At 57.3% G+C, this 16,079-nt stretch overlaps 1 protein-coding gene and 1 non-coding gene across 15 annotated transcripts in view; both read left to right on the forward strand.

Annotated features, from left to right (window-relative positions):
- Positions 1-15,047, forward strand: part of DPP7 (dipeptidyl peptidase 7) — an 18,617-nt gene extending 3,570 nt beyond the window's left edge. Inside the window, exons 2-16 of one of the 14 annotated variants that reach the window (XM_023227536.2) lie at positions 7,356-7,528; positions 8,161-8,271; positions 10,935-11,125; positions 11,221-11,334; positions 11,407-11,542; positions 11,663-11,826; positions 12,233-12,368; positions 12,442-12,523; positions 12,610-12,776; positions 12,924-12,984; positions 13,498-13,616; positions 13,698-13,854; positions 13,974-14,038; positions 14,549-14,619; positions 14,716-14,899. In XM_023227536.2, coding sequence (XP_023083304.1) covers positions 7,526-7,528; positions 8,161-8,271; positions 10,935-11,125; positions 11,221-11,334; positions 11,407-11,542; positions 11,663-11,826; positions 12,233-12,368; positions 12,442-12,523; positions 12,610-12,776; positions 12,924-12,984; positions 13,498-13,616; positions 13,698-13,854; positions 13,974-14,038; positions 14,549-14,619; positions 14,716-14,851 — 1,713 coding nt within the window. In that variant the 5' untranslated portion in view covers positions 7,356-7,525 and the 3' untranslated portion in view covers positions 14,852-14,899. Of the gene's footprint in view, positions 1-7,355; positions 7,529-7,549; positions 8,272-8,765; positions 11,126-11,220; positions 11,335-11,402; positions 11,543-11,662; positions 11,827-12,232; positions 12,369-12,441; positions 12,524-12,609; positions 12,777-12,923; positions 12,985-13,497; positions 13,617-13,697; positions 13,855-13,973; positions 14,039-14,548; positions 14,620-14,715 lie in introns of those variants that run through there. The other 13 variants (XM_023227535.2, XM_023227537.2, XM_023227533.2 and 10 more) reach the window with 13 other exon arrangements.
- On the forward strand, positions 1,686-1,786 carry LOC111553125. Its single transcript, XR_002734824.1, has one exon. It is a non-coding gene; the product is annotated as a small nucleolar RNA U13 (small nucleolar RNA).
- Positions 15,048-16,079: the final 1,032 nt, after the last annotated feature.

A 16,079-nucleotide genomic window follows, 5' to 3' on the forward strand; every position in this document is an offset into this window, starting at 1 on the left:
GCCTCCCAAAGTGCTGGGATTACAAGGTGAGCCACCGCACCTGGCCTAATTTTTGTATTTTTAGTAGAGAAGGGTTTCGCCATGCTGGTTAGGCCGGTCCTGACCTCAGGTGATCTGCCTGCCTCAGCCTCCCAAAGTGCTGGGATTGCAGGCATGAGCTACCATGCCTAGCCTCAAAGGTTGAAATAATACAATATGTATATACACACACACACCTGCGCGTGTGTGTGTGTGTCTGCTTGCCTCCCAGGCTGGAGTGCAGTGGCATGATCCATAGCTCACTGTAGCCTTGAACTCCTGGGCTCAAGTGATCCTCCCATCTCAGCCTCCCAAGTAGCTAGGACTACAGGTGCACACCACCACACCTGGCTAATTTTAATTTGTAGAGATGGGATCTCACTGTGTTTCCCAGGTGGCTCCTCAAGTCCTGTTCTCAAATGAGCCTCCCACCTGGGGCTCCCAAAGCACTGGGATTGTAGGCGTGAGTTAGTGTGCCCATCCATCAAAGTATGTTTTTCAGCCACAGTGGAATGACATTAGAAATGAGTAACAGGGCCGGGCACGGTGGCTCAAGCCTGTAATCCCAGCACTTTGGGAGGCCGAGACGGGCGGATCACGAGGTCAGGAGATCGAGACCATCCTGGCTAATACGGTGAAACCCCGTCTCTACTAAAAATACAAAAACTAGCTGGGCGAGGTGGCGGGCGCCTGTAGTCTCAGCTACTCGGGAGGCTGAGGTAGGAGAATGGTGTAAACCCGGGAGGCGGAGCTTGCAGTGAGCTGAGATCTGGCCACTGCACTCCAGTCCCGGCGACAGAGCAAGACTCCGCCTCAAAAAAAAAAAAAAAAAAAAAAATGAAATGAGTAACAGGAGGCCAGGTGTGGTGACTCACGCCTGTAAACCCCAGCACTTTGGGAGGCTGAGGCGGGCGGATCACCTGAGGTCATGAGTTCGAGACCAGCCTGGCCAACATAGTGAAACCTCATTTCTACTAAAAATACAAAAATTAGCCAGGCATGGTGGTGCGTGCCTATAATCCCAGCTACTCGGGAGGCTGGGGCAGGAGAATCGCCTGAGTCCGGGAGGCAGATGTTGCAGTGAGCTGAGATTGCACCACTGCACTCCAGCCTGGGCAACGGAGCAGGAGTCCATCTCAAAAAAAAAAAAAAGAAAAACGAGTAACAGGAAAAGCTGGAAAATTTGCAAATATTTGGCAATTAAATAACATACTCTTTTTTTTTTTTTTTTTTGAGGAGGGGGCTTGCTCCTTCCCCCAGGCTGGAGTACAGTGGCCGGATCTCAGCTCACTGCAAGCCCCGCCTCCCGGGTTTACGCCATTCTCCTGCCTCAGCCTCCAGAGTAGCTGGGATTACAGGCGCCCGCCACCTCGCCTGGCTAGTTTTTTGTATTTTTAGTAGATACGGGGTTTCACTGTGTTAGCCAGCATGGTCTCGATCTCCTGACCTCGTGATCCGCCCGTCTCGGCCTTCCAAAGTGCTGGGATTACAGGCTTGAGCCACCGCGCCCGGCTAAATAACATACTCTTAACCAATGGGTCAAAGAAGAATTTACAAGGGGAGGTAGAAAATACTTAGAGATGAATGAAAACGGGAGCAGAAACTACCAGAATGTATGGGATGGAGCAAGGTTGTGCTCAGATGGAAATTAATAGCTGTAAACACCGATTCTTTTGTAGTTCATCAGTGTGATAATTCGGTTTCACACTCATGTGAGATGTGCTTTCCTCAAACCTTCTTACAAAGTCAGCACATTACCCATCTGACACCAAAAAACACAGTAGGGTCCCCCAGTTCCACTTGCCACTTGCCTTTTCTCTTGTCCTGACAGAAACGTAGGGTTCCTTGACCGCTCTGTGACCTAGCCAGCTGCTTGTGTGTTTTTTATTTTTATTTATTTTATTTTTATTTTTATTGAGACGGAGTCTCGCTGTGTCGCCCAGACTGGAGTGCAGTGGCGTGACCTCGGCTCACTGCAAGATCTGCCTCCCGGGTTCACACCATTCTCCTGACTCAGCCTCCCGAGTAGCTGGGACCACAGGCGCCCACCACCACGCCCAGCTAATTTTTTTGTATTTTCAGTAGAGATGGGGTTTCACCATGTTAGCCAGGATGGGCTCAATCTCCCGACCTCATGATCCGCCCTCCTTGGCCTCCCAAAGTGCTGGGATTACAGTCATGAGCCACCAAGCCCGGACTTTTTTTTTTTTTTTTTTTTTGAGTCGGAGTCTCGCTCTGTTGCCCAGGCTGGAGTGCAGTGGTGCAATTTCCGCTCCTGCAACCTCCACCTCCTGGGTTCAAGCAGTTCTCCTGCCCCAGACTCCCAAGTAGCTGGGACTACAGGCGCCAGCTACCACACTAGCTAATTTTTGTTTTTTTTTTTTTTTTTTGGGGACGGAGTCTCGCTCTGTTGCCCAGGCTAGAGTGCAGTGATGTGATCTCGGCTCATGGCAAGCTCCGCCTCCTGGGTTCACGCCATTCTCCTGCCTCAGCCTGCCGAGTAGCTGGGACTACAGGCGCCTGCCACCACACCCGGCTAATTTTTTTGTCTTTTTTAGTAGAGACAGGTTTCACCGTGTTAGCCAGGATGGTCTCGATCTCCTGACCTCGTGATCCGCCCGCCTCAGCCTCCCAAAGTGCTGGGATTACAGACGTGAGCCACCACTCCCGGCCAATTTTTGTATTTTTAGTACAGTCAGGGTTTCATTATGTTGGCCAGGCTGGTCTTAACCTTCTGACTGTGTGATCCACCTGCCTCGGCCTCCCAAAATGCTGGCATGACAGGCGTGAGCCACTGCACCGGCCAATTTTTGTATTTTTAGTACAGTCAAGGTTTCACTATGTTGGCCAGGCTGGTCTTGAACTCCTGACTGTGTGATCCGCCTGCCTCAACCTCCCACAGTGCGGGGATGACAGGCGTGAGCCACCACACCGGCCCCAGCTGCATGTTTTTTCCACATGCTTTTAATCCCAACTACTTGGGAGGCTGGGGCAGGAGAATCATTTGAATCCAGGAAGCTGAGGTTGCAGTGAGCCGAGATTGAGCCACCGCACTCCAGCCTGGGCGACAGAGCTAGATTCTGTCTCAAAAAAAGAAGAAGAAGGTGCCTGCTTCACCACTGCTATTAAATATTGTACTGAAAGTCCTGCCCAGGGGCAATTACATGAGAAAAAGAAATAAGAGGCATTCAAATGGAAAGGATGAAGTAGAAATATTGCTATTCACAGATAACATGATCTTACATGTAGAAAATCCCAAAGAATACACAAGAAAGCTGCTAGAATTAGTAAAGAAATTCAGTAAAGTTGCAGGACGTAGTATCAACAAAATCACTTGCGTTTCTGTGCACCTGCAACGAACAGTCCAAAAAGGAAATGAAGAAAACGATTCTATTTACAACAACATCTAAAAGGGTAAAATGCCAAGGAATAAATTTAACCAGGGAGGTGAAATACCTGTACACTGAAAACTACAAAACATTGCTGAAAGAAAGAAAACCTAAATTAAGTGCAAAGGACCCCTTATTCATGAGTAGAAAGACAACATTGTTAAGATGTTAATACTTCCCTAAGCGATCCAAAAGAATCTTGAAAAAGAACAAAGTTGGGCTGGACACGGTGGCTCACTTCTGTAATCCCAGCACTTTGGGAGGCCAATGCGGGCGGATCACGAGGTCAGGAGTTCGAGACTATAGGGTCCAGCCCTACTGGGCCTGTGGGTTTTTCTCTTCATGTGCAGAGACGAGAGATCATAGACATAAAGACACAGGGCCGGGCGCGGTGGCTCACGCCTGTAATCCCAGCACTTTGGGAGGCCGAGGCGGGCGGATCACGAGGTCAGGAGATGGAGACCATCCTGGCTAACACGGTGAAACCCCGTCTGTACTAAAAAATACAAAAAAATTAGCTGGGCGTGGTGGCGGCGCCTGTAGGCCCAGCTACTCGGGAGGCTGAGGCAGGAGAATGGCGTGAACCTGGGAGGCGGAGCTTGCAGTGAGCGGAGATCGCGCCACTGCACTCCAGCCTGGGCCACAGAGCGAGACTCCGTCTCAAAAAAAAATAATAAAATAAAAATAAATAAATAAATACACAGGACAAAGAAATGGCAGAAAAGACAGCTGGGCCCAGGGGACCACTACCACCAAGGCATGGAGACCAATAGTGGTCCCGAATGCCTGGCCGCGCTGATATTTATTGGATACAAGGCAAGGGGGCAGGGTAAGAAGTGTGAGCCGTCTCCAATGATAGGTAAGGTCACGCGAGTCACGTGTCCACCAGAAAGGAGGCCCTTCCCTCTTTGGTAGCAGAGGCAGAGAGAGAGGGGACAGCTTACGTCATTATTTCCTATATGCATTTCTTGGAGAAATCAGCGGCTTTAATACTTTCACTAATTCTGCCACCGCTGTCTAGAAGGCGGAGCCAGGTGTACAGGGCGGCACATGCAAGCGGACCAGGAGCGTGACCGCGGAAGCACAGCATCGCCGCGAGGCGGTTAGGCCTCCGGATGGCTGTGTGCGGGCTTGACTGAGGTCAGGCCTTCCACAAGAGGTGGTGGAGCAGAGTCTTCTCTAACTCCTCCGGGGAAAGGGAGACTCCCTTTCCCGGTCTGCTAAGTAAGGGGTGCCTTCCCAGGCGCTGGCGCTACCGCTGGACCAAAGTCCGCTGAGTCAAGGTCGCCTTCCCAGGCACTGGCGCTACCGCTAGACCAAGGAGCCCTCTAGTGGCCCTGTCCGGGCGTGGCACAGGCTCACACTTGCCTTCTGGTCACTTCTCATCGTGCCCTTCAGCTCCTATCTCTGTATGGCCTGGGTTTTCCTGGGTTATAATTGTAGAACAGAGATTATTATAATATTGGAATAAAGAGTAATGCTAAAAACTGATGATTAGTAATATTCATATATCATCATATCTATAATCTCTTTCTAGTATAATTTTTTTTTTTTTTTTTTGAGACGGAGTCTAGCTCTATCGCCCAGGCTGGAAGTGCAGTGGCGTGATCTCAGCTCACTGCAAGCTCTGCCTCCCAGGTTCACACTATTCTCCTGCCTCAGCCTCCCGAATAGCTGGAACTACAGGCGCCTGCCACCGCGCCCGGCTAATTTTTTGTATTTTTAGTAGAGACAGGGTTTCGCCCTGTTAGCCAGGATGGTCTAGATCTCCTGACCTCGTGACCACCCGCCTTGGCCTCCCAAAGTGCTGGGATTACAGGCGTGAGTCAGTGCACCTGGCCATAACTATTCTTATTCTATATATTTTCTTTATCATACTGGAACAGCTTGTGCCCTCGGTCTCTTCCCTCAGCACCTGGGTGGCTTGTCGTCCACCGAGACCAGCCCGGCCAACATGGTAAAATCCCGACTCTACTACAAATACAAAAATTAGCCAGGTGTGGTGGTGCATGCCTGTAATCCCAGCTACTTGGGAGGCTGAGGCAGGAGAATCACTTGAACCTGTGAGGCAGAGGTTGCAGTGAGCCGAGATGGTGCTACTGCACTCCAGCCTGGGTGATAGAGCGAGACTCTGTCTCAACAAAAACCCCCAAAACAACAAAAAAAGTTAAAACTATAAAACTCTTAGGAAAAAAGCATAGAGGGTAAACCTTCACAACTTTTAATTTGGCAACAGATTCTTAGATTGCACTAAAAGCACAAGCAACAAGAGACAGACAAACTGGATGTCATCAAAATAATTTCTGCACATCAGCCAGGCATAGTGACTAACGTCTGTAATCCTAGCGCTTTGGGAGGCTGAGGTGGGCGGACCAGGAGTTCAACACCAACCTGGCCAAGATGATGAAACCCCATCTCTACTAAACATCCAAAAATTAGTCGGGCATGATGGTGGGCACCTGTAATCCCAGCTACTCTGGAGGCTGAGGCAGAGAACTGCTTGAACATGGGATAGGGAGGTTGCCGTGAGCTGAGACTGCACCAGTGCGCTCCAGCCTGGGCAACAGGGTGAGACTCTGTTTCAAAAAATAATAATTTTTGCACTTCAAAGACAGTATCAACTGAATAAAAAAGCAACCCACAGAAAGGAAGATTTGCAAATCACATATATGACAAAGGGATTGAGATCTAGATTTTTTGTTTGTTTGTTTTGAGACAGAGTCTCGCTCTGTCGCCCAGGCTGGAGTGCAGTGGCGTGATCTCCGCTCACTGCAAGCACCGCCTCCCGGGTTCACGCCATTCTCCTGCGTCAGCCTCCCGAGTAGCTGGGACTACAGGTGCCCACCACCATGCCTGGCTAATTTTTTGTATTTTTAGTAGGCATGGGGTTTCACCGTGTTAGCCAGGATGGTCTCGATCTCCTGACCTCATGATCCACCCACCTCGGCCTCCCAAAGTGCTGGGATTACAGGCGTGAGCCACCGCGCCCAGCCTCTTTTTTTTTTTTTTTTGAGACAGAGTCTCGCGGTGTCACTCAGGTTGGAGTGCAGTGGCACCGTCTCAGGTCACTGCAACCTCTGCTTCTCAGGTTCAAGCAATTCTCCTGCCTCAGCCTCCTGAGTACTTGAGATTACAGGTACCTGCCACCATGCCCAGCTAATTTGTGTATCTTTAGTAGAGACAAGGTTTTACCATGCTGGCCAGGATGGTCTTGATCTCTTGACTTTGTGATCTGCCTGCTTTGGCCTCCCAAAGTGCTGGGATTACAGGTATGAGCCCCTGTGCCCGGCTGAAATCCAGATGATTTTTTTTTTTTTTGAGATGGAGTCTCGCTCTGTTGCCCAGGCTGGAGTGCAGTGGTGTGATCTTGGCTCACTGCAAGCTTTGCCTCCTGGGTTCATGCAATTCTCCTGCCTCAGCCTCCGTAGTAGCTGGGACTACAGGCGCCTGCCACTACGCCAGGCTATTTTGCTATTTTTTTTTTTGTATTTTTGTAGAGACAGGGTTTCACTGTGTTGGCCAGGGTGGTCTCAATCTCCTGACCTCGTGATCCGCCCACTTCGGCCTCCCAAAATGCTGGGATTACAGGTGTGAGCTGCTGCCCTCGGCCGATCCAGATGATTTTTAAAAATCATAAAACTCAACAAAAAACAACCCAATTCAAAAATGAGCGAAGGATTTGATAGGCGTTTTTCCAAAAAAGACATAGAAATGGCCAATCAACACAGGAAAAATGTTCAGCATCACTAATCGTTAGGGAGACGCAAATCAAAACCACAGGCTGGGTGCAGCGGCTCACGCCTGTAATCCCAGCACTTTGGGAGGTCAAGGCGGGCGGGTCACCTGAGGTCAGGAGTTCAAGACCAGCCTGGCCAACATGATGAAAACCCATCTCTACTAAAAGTACAAAATTTAGCCGGGTGTGGTGGTGGGCTCCTGTAATTCCAGCTACTCCGGAAGCTGAGACAGGAGAATCACCTGAACCCAGGAGGCAGAGGTTGCAGTGAGCCGAGATTCTGTCACTGCACTCCAGCCTGGGCAACAGAGGACAAAATACTGTAGGATTCCACTGATATGACGTCCCTGGAGTCAGCAGAGCCACAGAGACAAACGGTAAAATGGTGGGTGCCAGTGACTGGGGTCCATTGTTTAATGGCTACGGTGGTGCTATTGGGGGTGATGAGGTAGTCTGGAAAATAGTGATGACGGTGCACAGTATTGTGAATGCATGAATGTACCTGATGCCACCAAACTTAGCACAGGAAAGTGGTTAAGTGGTCAATTTTATATTATGTATACTTCAGCACACAGACCAGCACGGCCCTAAGTGCAGATGCAGTAAGTCACGGCCACACACACCGGAGCCACCTGCCAGCGGCCTGCTGGCAGCCTTTCAGTCTGAGGGGTAGCACAGGCGTGATGTCCGGCCGGGCATGGCCCCCAGTCTGCAAGCCGTAGAGGGTGGGACTGGGTGTCCCAGCAGGAATCGGGGTGTGGTAGAGCTGCCTAGATGGTCTAGAGAGAGCAGATGGACCTTGAGGGGAGGGTTTGGGCTCAGCAGCCTCACCCTTGCTGGCCTGGCTCCCAGGATTCCCTGCCCAGGGACCTCTCATCCCCTCAGCTGGTGGCTCTGCAGCCAACCTGCCCGTCTGTCCCACTCCGGGGATGGGCAGAGAGAGACTGGGGGTGTCTGCAGAGGCATGGCGGGCCTAGGCCTACTTGCCCCTTGGGTGACCTACTGTATCCTACACAGGCTGACGAGGGCCCTGGTGATAACGGACCTTGGGGGCCTCCTGCAGAAGCTGTACCCCTTAACATGTCACGTTGCTGTGCCAGTGAAGGGGTGGCCAGCCCCTCCACACCTGTGAGTATTTCTCGTCAGGTGGGACGAGAGACTGAGAAAAGAAAGAAGACACAAAGTATAGAGGGACAACAGTGGGCCCAGGAGACCGGCACTCAGCATACAGAGGACCTGCACCAGCACTGGTGTCTGAGTTCCCTCAGGATTTTTTTTTTTTTTTTTTTTTGAGACAGAGTCTCGCTCTGTCGCCCAGGCTGGAGTGCAGTGGCCGGATCTCAGCTCACTGCAAGCTCCGCCTCCTGGGTTCACGCCATTCTCCTGCCTCAGCCTCCCGAGCAGCTGGGACTACAGGCGCCCACCACCACGCCCGGCTAGTTTTTTGTATTTTTTAGTAGAGACGGGGGTTTCACCGTGTTAGCCAGGATGGTCTCGATCTCCTGACCTCGTGATCCGCCCGTCTCGGCCTCCCGAAGTGCTGGGATTACAGGCTTGAGGATTTGTTAATTACTATTTTCACTATCTCAGCAAGAGGAATGCGGCAGGAGAACAGGGTGATAGTGGGGAGAAGGTCAGCAAGAAAACATGTGAGCAAAGGAATCTGTGTCACAAATAAGTTCAAGGGAAGGTACTGTGCCTGGATGTGCACGTAGGCCAGATTTATGCTTCTCTCCACCCAAACATCTCAGCGTAGCAACAAGTAACACAGCAGCATTGCCGCCAGCATATCTCGCCTCCAGCCACAGGGCAGTTTTCTTCTGTCTCCGAATAGAATGAATGTACGATCCGGTTTTACACTGAGACATTCCGTTCCCAGGGGCATGCAGGAGACAGAGGCCTTCCTCTTTTACTCATCCTCCTCATCACAGACCCTTTACTGGTGTCCAGCTGGGGGACGGTCAGGTCTTCCCTTCCCATGAGGCCATATCTCAGGCTGTCTCAGTTGGGGGAGACCTGGACAATTCTTGGGCAGAGGTCCCTGCGGCTTTCTGCAGTACATTGTGTCCCTGATTAATCGAGAATGGAGAATGGCGATGACTTTTACCAAGCATACTGCCTGCAAACACATTTTTAACAAAGCACATCCTGCACAGCCCTAAATCCCCTAAACCTTGAGACAATACAGCACATGTTTTTGTAAGCACAGGGATGGGGCTAAGGTTACAGATTAACAGCACAGGCATAGATCTCTTAAACCTCGCTTCCATACAGCACATGTTTCTGTGAGCACAGGGATGTGGGCAGGGGGCTGTGGCCACTCTCACCCCCGACAGAGCCCATGCTGGCTAGCCCCATGCCCACTCTTTCTGGCTTGGGAGGCCCTGGCTGCTGCCCAGAAGGGGCATCAAGGCCTGGGCCATGGACAAGAGGGGAAGTGGATTCCTTGGAAACCCTGCCCCTGGAACCCTCCCTGAGGCTCTGGCCCCTCTGTGGGCCCAGCCAAGCCTGGGGCATCTCCAGGCCCTGGTGTGCTTGGGGAGCTGGCTGGCCGCTCTCGGCCTAGCTGGCGTCTCCAGAGCTGCGATCCTGGGTGAGGGTTGCTGGTGGAGCTCTGACCACTTAAGGCGCCCGAGGGAGCCACAGGAGCAGAGGTGTGGGGTGGGGGACGCCATGGGGCACCTCCACATCCAAGGAGGGCTGCTGCTTCTCCTCACCCTGTTCTGTGGGGGTCCCGGCAGGCAGCCGCGGAACTGTGCAGGGATGGGACAGGGCCCAGATGTGAGACCGTGGTGGGGATGGTGTGTGGCCCTGGATGACCTCGTGTTGCAGTGTGACACGATGGTCACTGCCACCATGCTGAGGGCCTCAGCCACCAGTGACCCACCATGGGAGTGCCTCTGCGTGAGGCGGAGGGGTCATGGCGCGAGGGTCTGTGGAAGTGGCCAGGCTTCCCCACTCAGCCACACACAGGATGGGCATGGCAGGGTCATGCTGGCCAAGGGCAGTCTTGGGAGAGGGACAGAGTAACTCTCTCTGTCTGTAGCTGAGTCCCTGCTGCTTCTGCACCTGTTCTGGGCCTGGCTAGTGGCCCATGTACATCCCCAGCAGGACTCCACGTGGCTGGTCTGGCACTCACCACTATGGCCCCCTCACCCACGCCCTGGACTGGATGCTGGGGAAAGGTGACTTCTTCCATCCTTTGGGTGCTCCCCAGGGAGGAGGCCCCAGCTCCCAGCAGAGGCCTCTGGTCCCCCCTTGTCCCTGCAGGGCTGTGTGGACAAACTGGGTGCCAGTCGGAAGGGCAGGTGGCGATCCCAGCTCTTGGGAGCTACACGGCCACATCCGGGCCCTGCCCAGACCCTCCAGGGGCACCCCACACTCCTGCCCCCTGCGAGGCCCCGCCCCCCACCTGCCCGGCCCCTGTTGTCGCTTGGACAAACCCTGGCTGGCTTTCTTCGGGCGCCATCACTCTGTTTAGGACCCTTTCCCTCCCGCCCTTAGGGGCAGCAGAACGGTCTCCGCTTTCCTGGCCCTGCCTTAGAGTGGGACACCTGCCAGGAGCAAGTGCTGGGGAGGCTTGGCCGGCACAGCAGGGACTGGCCCTAGCGCAGCTCCGGATGGGGCCACGGTGGGAGAACGAGCCAGTGGGGCGGGAGGCCGTGGAGATGGCCCAGGGGCCCTCGGCTTCCCCGCGCCGTGCCCAGGAGGGACCCCTGGGCAGCGGCCATGAGGCGCGGGGTGTTGGGGCGCACAGTCCCGGGCGCGGCACTGAAGCAGCGACTGCACAGGCGCCCCACGGCGACGGTCTCCATGGGGACAGCGGGCGCCGGGAACACGTGAGGCCTGGAGGGAGGAGCGCGCCCTGGCGGCCCCGTGACCCCGCTCACGTGACGGGCACCCGCGGAAGGCGACATGGGCTGCGCTGCTTGGGCCCCGGTCCTCCTGCTGGCGCTCGGTCTGCGCGGCCTCGAGGCGGGGGGTGAGTGTGGCGGCGCCCCCCGCCCCTTCCCCCCCCCCCCCCCCCCCCCCCGCCCCCGCCCCCCCCCCTGGGGCCCCCCCCCCCCCCCCCCACAGCCCGCAGCGCCCCGGACCCCGGCTTCCAGGAGCGCTTCTTCCAGCAGCGTCTGGACCACTTCAACTTCGAGCGCTTCGGCAACCAGACCTTCCCCCAGCGCTTCCTGGTGTCAGGTGAGGCCCCGGCCCCGGCCCCGGCCGGCCGCCCCCCAGCACCCCCGCCTCACCCGCCCTCCCTACAGACAGGTTCTGGATCCGGGGCGAGGGGCCCATCTTCTTCTACACCGGGAACGAGGGCGACGTGTGGGCCTTCGCCAACAACTCGGGCTTCATCGTGGAGCTCGCGGCCGAGCAGGGCGCTCTACTGGTCTTCGCGGAGCACGTGGGTGCCGGGCGGGGTCGCGGGTGGGGGTCGCGGACACGTGGGTGCCGGGCGGGGTTGCGGAGCACGTGGGTGCCGGGCGGGGTCTCGGGGCCGGGCTCCATGGCAAGTTCCCCCCAGCGCTACTACGGGAAGTCGCTGCCGTTCGGTGCGCGGTCCACGCAGCGCGGGCACACGGAGCTGCTGACGGTGGAGCAGGCCCTGGCCGACTTCGCAGAGCTGCTCCGCGCTCTACGGAGCAACCTCGGGGCCCAGGACGCCCCCGCCATTGCCTTTGGTGGAAGGTAGGCGCCTCCCCCGTCTCCGCACCCCCCCCTCCCCTGCCCCGACCCAGCGACCCCAGCCCTTCTCCCCACTGTTTGCAGAGGTGGCTGCGTGCTGGCCCGGCCTCTCCCCTCTGACTCCCACCGCTGCCTTTTCCTAAGGCATCAGGCAGGGGTTCCAGGCTTAGTGTTGCCTCCTCCAGGAAGCCCTCCCAGCCTGTCCTCCCAGCCACCTGCTCAGCTGGGATGTGCTGGCCACACTAGCGGCCTTTCCCAGTGAGGGTTGCACCTGCACCAGGCCCAGGGTCAAAATTTGTGGGTCTCAGAAGTGTCGTCCTCCTTGTGGCACCTGTGGGCCCTTGAGGAGGGAAAGAGATTGAAATGGGGTGTTGGGGGCAGCAGCCCTAATCCTGTGTCCCTCGCTCAGTTATGGGGGGATGCTCAGCGCCTACCTGAGGATGAAGTACCCCCACCTGGTGGCAGGGGCACTGGCAGCCAGCGCGCCTGTTCTAGCTGTGGCAGGCCTCGGCGACTCCAACCAGTTCTTCCGGGACGTCACGGTGGTGAGTGAGGCTTGGGGTTCTCCAGGCCCCCTAAGGGACAGCAGCTGCAGTGAGCACGGTCTCTTTCCCCCAGGACTTTGAGGGCCAGAGTCCCAAATGCACCCAGGGTGTGCGGGAAGCGTTCCGACAGATCAAGGACTTGTTCTTGCAGGGAGGTGAGGCCCCCCCACCGCCCCCGACTGCCTGACCCACCCCAGCGCCTGCTGTGTCCAAGGCTTGAGTCTCTGCCCCTTCCATGCAGCCTACGACACGGTCCGCTGGGAGTTTGGCACCTGCCAGCCGCTGTCAGATGAAAAGGACCTGACCCAGCTCTTCATGTTCGCCCGGAATGCCTTCACCGTGCTGGCCATGATGGACTACCCCTACCCCACCGACTTCCTGGGTCCCCTCCCCGCCAACCCTGTCAAGGTGAGGTGCCTCCTCCTGGGGCACAGGGAGAGGCCGGCTGGAGCGTCCTGAGGCTGGAGGCCAGCAGCCTGACTCTTATCCTGGGAGCCAGGGAGGCGGAGCTGGTGGAGGGGACCCTGCTGAGTCGCTGCTGCCCCTGCACCCCAGGTGGGCTGTGACCGGCTGCTGAGTGAGGCCCAGAGGATCACGGGGCTGCGAGCGCTGGCAGGTGCCCTTCCCCTGGCCCCAGATGGGCAAGTGTGGAGACCCCAGGCTTGGCTTGGGTCCTGGGGACGGGTGGGGTGAGGATCTGTAGCCCGGCCAGGGGCTCTGCCTCCTGCCCCAGGGCTGTGGTGGGGTGGACAGCACGACCTTCCCAGAAGCCCTGCAGGAGGCAGTGGCCATCCTTGGGGACTCTCCCAGCACTGGCTGTAGCCAGGTCCAGCTTGGTGGGTGCTGATCAAGGGCACCCTGGAGTCCCCAGGCACGGAGGGCAACAGAGGGCAGCAGGCCCCACCCTGCCCCGTGGGGAGTGGGAGGGCCCTCAACAGTCAGGCCCAGGGCTGGCAGCACAGACCCCACTGACCTCCAAGCAGGTAGCCTGGAGGGCCTTCCTCACTGGGACACAGATCCCAGAGCCCCAGACCCCCTGCAGGACCCTTCCGAGGCGGGACAGGTTGGTGGCTGGAGCCCGCGGTGTGTCTGTGTGTGGCTGCTGGGCCCCAACGCCTCTCCTCCCCAGGCCTGGTCTACAACGCCTCGGGCTCCGAGCACTGCTACGACATCTACCGGCTCTACCGCAGCTGTGCTGACCCCACCGGCTGCGGCACCGGCCCCAATGCCAGGGCCTGGGACTACCAGGTGTGGGGTTGTGGGTGGCCTGGAACCACTTGGGGCACGGGCAGGTGTGGGCTGGCCTGACTCAGGCTGGGGCACCTTCAGGCCTGCACCGAGATCAACCTGACCTTCGCCAGCAACAATGTGACCGATATGTTCCCTGACCTGCCCTTCACGGATGACCGCCGCCAGCAGTACTGCCTGGACACCTGGGGCGTGTGGCCCCGGCCCGACTGGCTGCTGACCAGCTTCTGGGGGGGCGGTAAGGCTGGGGCAGGGGCGGGGCAGCGTCCTGCTCTCTGCCCTGAGTTCTGCACCCCTTGTCCACGGCTCACAGCCCCCACGAGGGGCCCACATCACCACTTTCTCTGCCCCTTACAGATCTCAGAGCTGCCAGCAACATCATCTTCTCCAACGGGAACCTGGACCCCTGGGCAGGGGGCGGGGTGAGTCCTGGCCTGGGCCCTGTGACCCCGTTAGGTTGTTTGGTTTTTTAGGAGACAGGGTCTTGCTCTGTTGCCGAGTCTGGAGTGCAGTGGCGAGATCAGGGCTCACCGCAGCCTCAACCTCTGAGGCTCAAGCTTCCCAGTAACTGAGGCTACAGGCGCTCACTACCATGCCTAGTTAATTTTTAAAAATGTTTTTTTGTAGAGACACAGTCTCACTGTATTGCCCAGGCTGTTCTGAAACTCTTGGGCTCAAGCGATCTCCCCGCTCAGCCTCCCGGAGTGCTGGGATCACAGGCCCCTCGCCTGGCCCCTACCCCGTTCCTGTCTTACCCGGGTTTGCCCCATCTCGTCACTTCCCACCTCCGTCTCCGGCTGGTTCTCTCTCTGGTTGCTTGACGAACACTGACTCTCGACTCCGCCCTCTCACGTCTCCTCTCCAATGGGTCCACGGAGGCTGGGCAGTGGCCTTATTCCTTCACCTGATGGAATTCTTTCCGCTGACCACAGATTCGGAGGAACCTGAGTGCATCAGTCATTGCCATCACCATCCAGGGGGGTGCGCACCACCTCGACCTCAGGTGTGGAGGGAGGTGGCCCGGCGGTGGTCACGGGTTGGGCGGGACAGGCCCACTGAGGGCTGGGGTTGATGGGCCCCCTCTGTGCCCCCTCCCCAGAGCCTCCCACCCCGAAGATCCTGTTTCTGTGGTTGAGGCACGAAAGCTGGAGGCCACCATCATCGGCGAGTGGGTAAAGGCAGCCAGGCGTGAGCAGCAGCCAGCTCTGCGTGGGGCGTCCGGACTCAGCCTCTGAGCACAGGGCTGGAAGGGTCTCAAGGCTCCTCATGGAGTGAATGGAGGGAGGAGGAGGCTGCCCCAGCCCTGCCCTGTGTTTGCACCTTCTGGGTCCCCGAAGCTCAGCCCACCGTGGCCGGCCCAGCGTGTGGGCTTCACTCAAGAAGCAGCTGGCGGCACAGGGAAGGAGCTGAATAAACGCCTGGAAGACTGGCCATGTATGTCCCCTTCCTCTCTGTGAGGCCCACATGCGGGCTGGGGGAGTGGGACCCTCAGAGACAGGGCAGGGGACGTGGCGCACCCCACACAGGCCAGGGTGGGCACTGCCCCCCAAGGAAGCCCCACTCTGCTGAGCCGCGGCAGACGGAGGCGGCAGCCACACCTCCAAGGTGACTCCTTCCCTGTACACAGCGACCCCTCCAGGGGAGGCCACTGGACAGTGCTTTTGGCCCCCAAGGGGCAGGCAGTTGCTGTCCCCTCCCCTCTGGGGCCACGCCCCCAGCACATTAGTCTCAGAGGTCCAGGTGAGAGGGAGAAGGTGCAGCTTTTCCGGCTGTTCAGGCCCCATCCGCTGCCCTAGTCCTGCCCGTTCAGCCGGCCATGGGAAACCTGGTCCAGGAGGGCAGCGCTGGGCCCCCCGTGACAAGGGGCAGGCTAGGGTGGTGCTGGTCTCACCGTGACAAGGGGCAGTCTGGGGCAGCGCTGGGCCCCCCGTGACAAGGCGCAGGCACCAGGGCCACATCGCAGCTGCTGTTCTCACCTTTCCAGGCACAGAGGAAGGAGTGCGGGGTCAGAGCCCAGCGTGAGGCAGGAGAGGAAGCCCCAGGACGCCCACTGTCCCCAGGAGGACACAGGTGGCTGCTGTGGGATGTTGGGGGTTGTGGGGACAGAGCCGAGGCCCATACTCTGGGCCCGGACCTCCACAGGGGGGCACAAGGCTGGCAATCCTGGGCTGGGTCCAGGTAGCCCTCCCCTGTGCTGCCACCAGCTGTGGCTTCCCAGGGAAGGGAAGTCTTCCGGAAGTGAAGGTGACGGATTTTTCACAGGGGAGAGTGGAAGGGTGCGGCCGTAAGAGGTCACCTGGTTCACAGTCGGGGGTACCCAGCCAAGGCCCAGGGTCAGCCCTGGGATAGGGACAGCAGTAGAGTGATGATGAGGACGACTCTGCCACTACAGCCCAGGGCTCAGGGCCACAGCCATGCCAGCCCGCTGGGAGCTGCCTGACCCGAGGGCCCATGTATCCCTTA

Source organism: Piliocolobus tephrosceles, chromosome 14, assembly GCF_002776525.5.
Source record: "Piliocolobus tephrosceles isolate RC106 chromosome 14, ASM277652v3, whole genome shotgun sequence".
In the NCBI taxonomy this organism is placed as follows: domain Eukaryota; kingdom Metazoa; phylum Chordata; class Mammalia; order Primates; family Cercopithecidae; genus Piliocolobus; species Piliocolobus tephrosceles.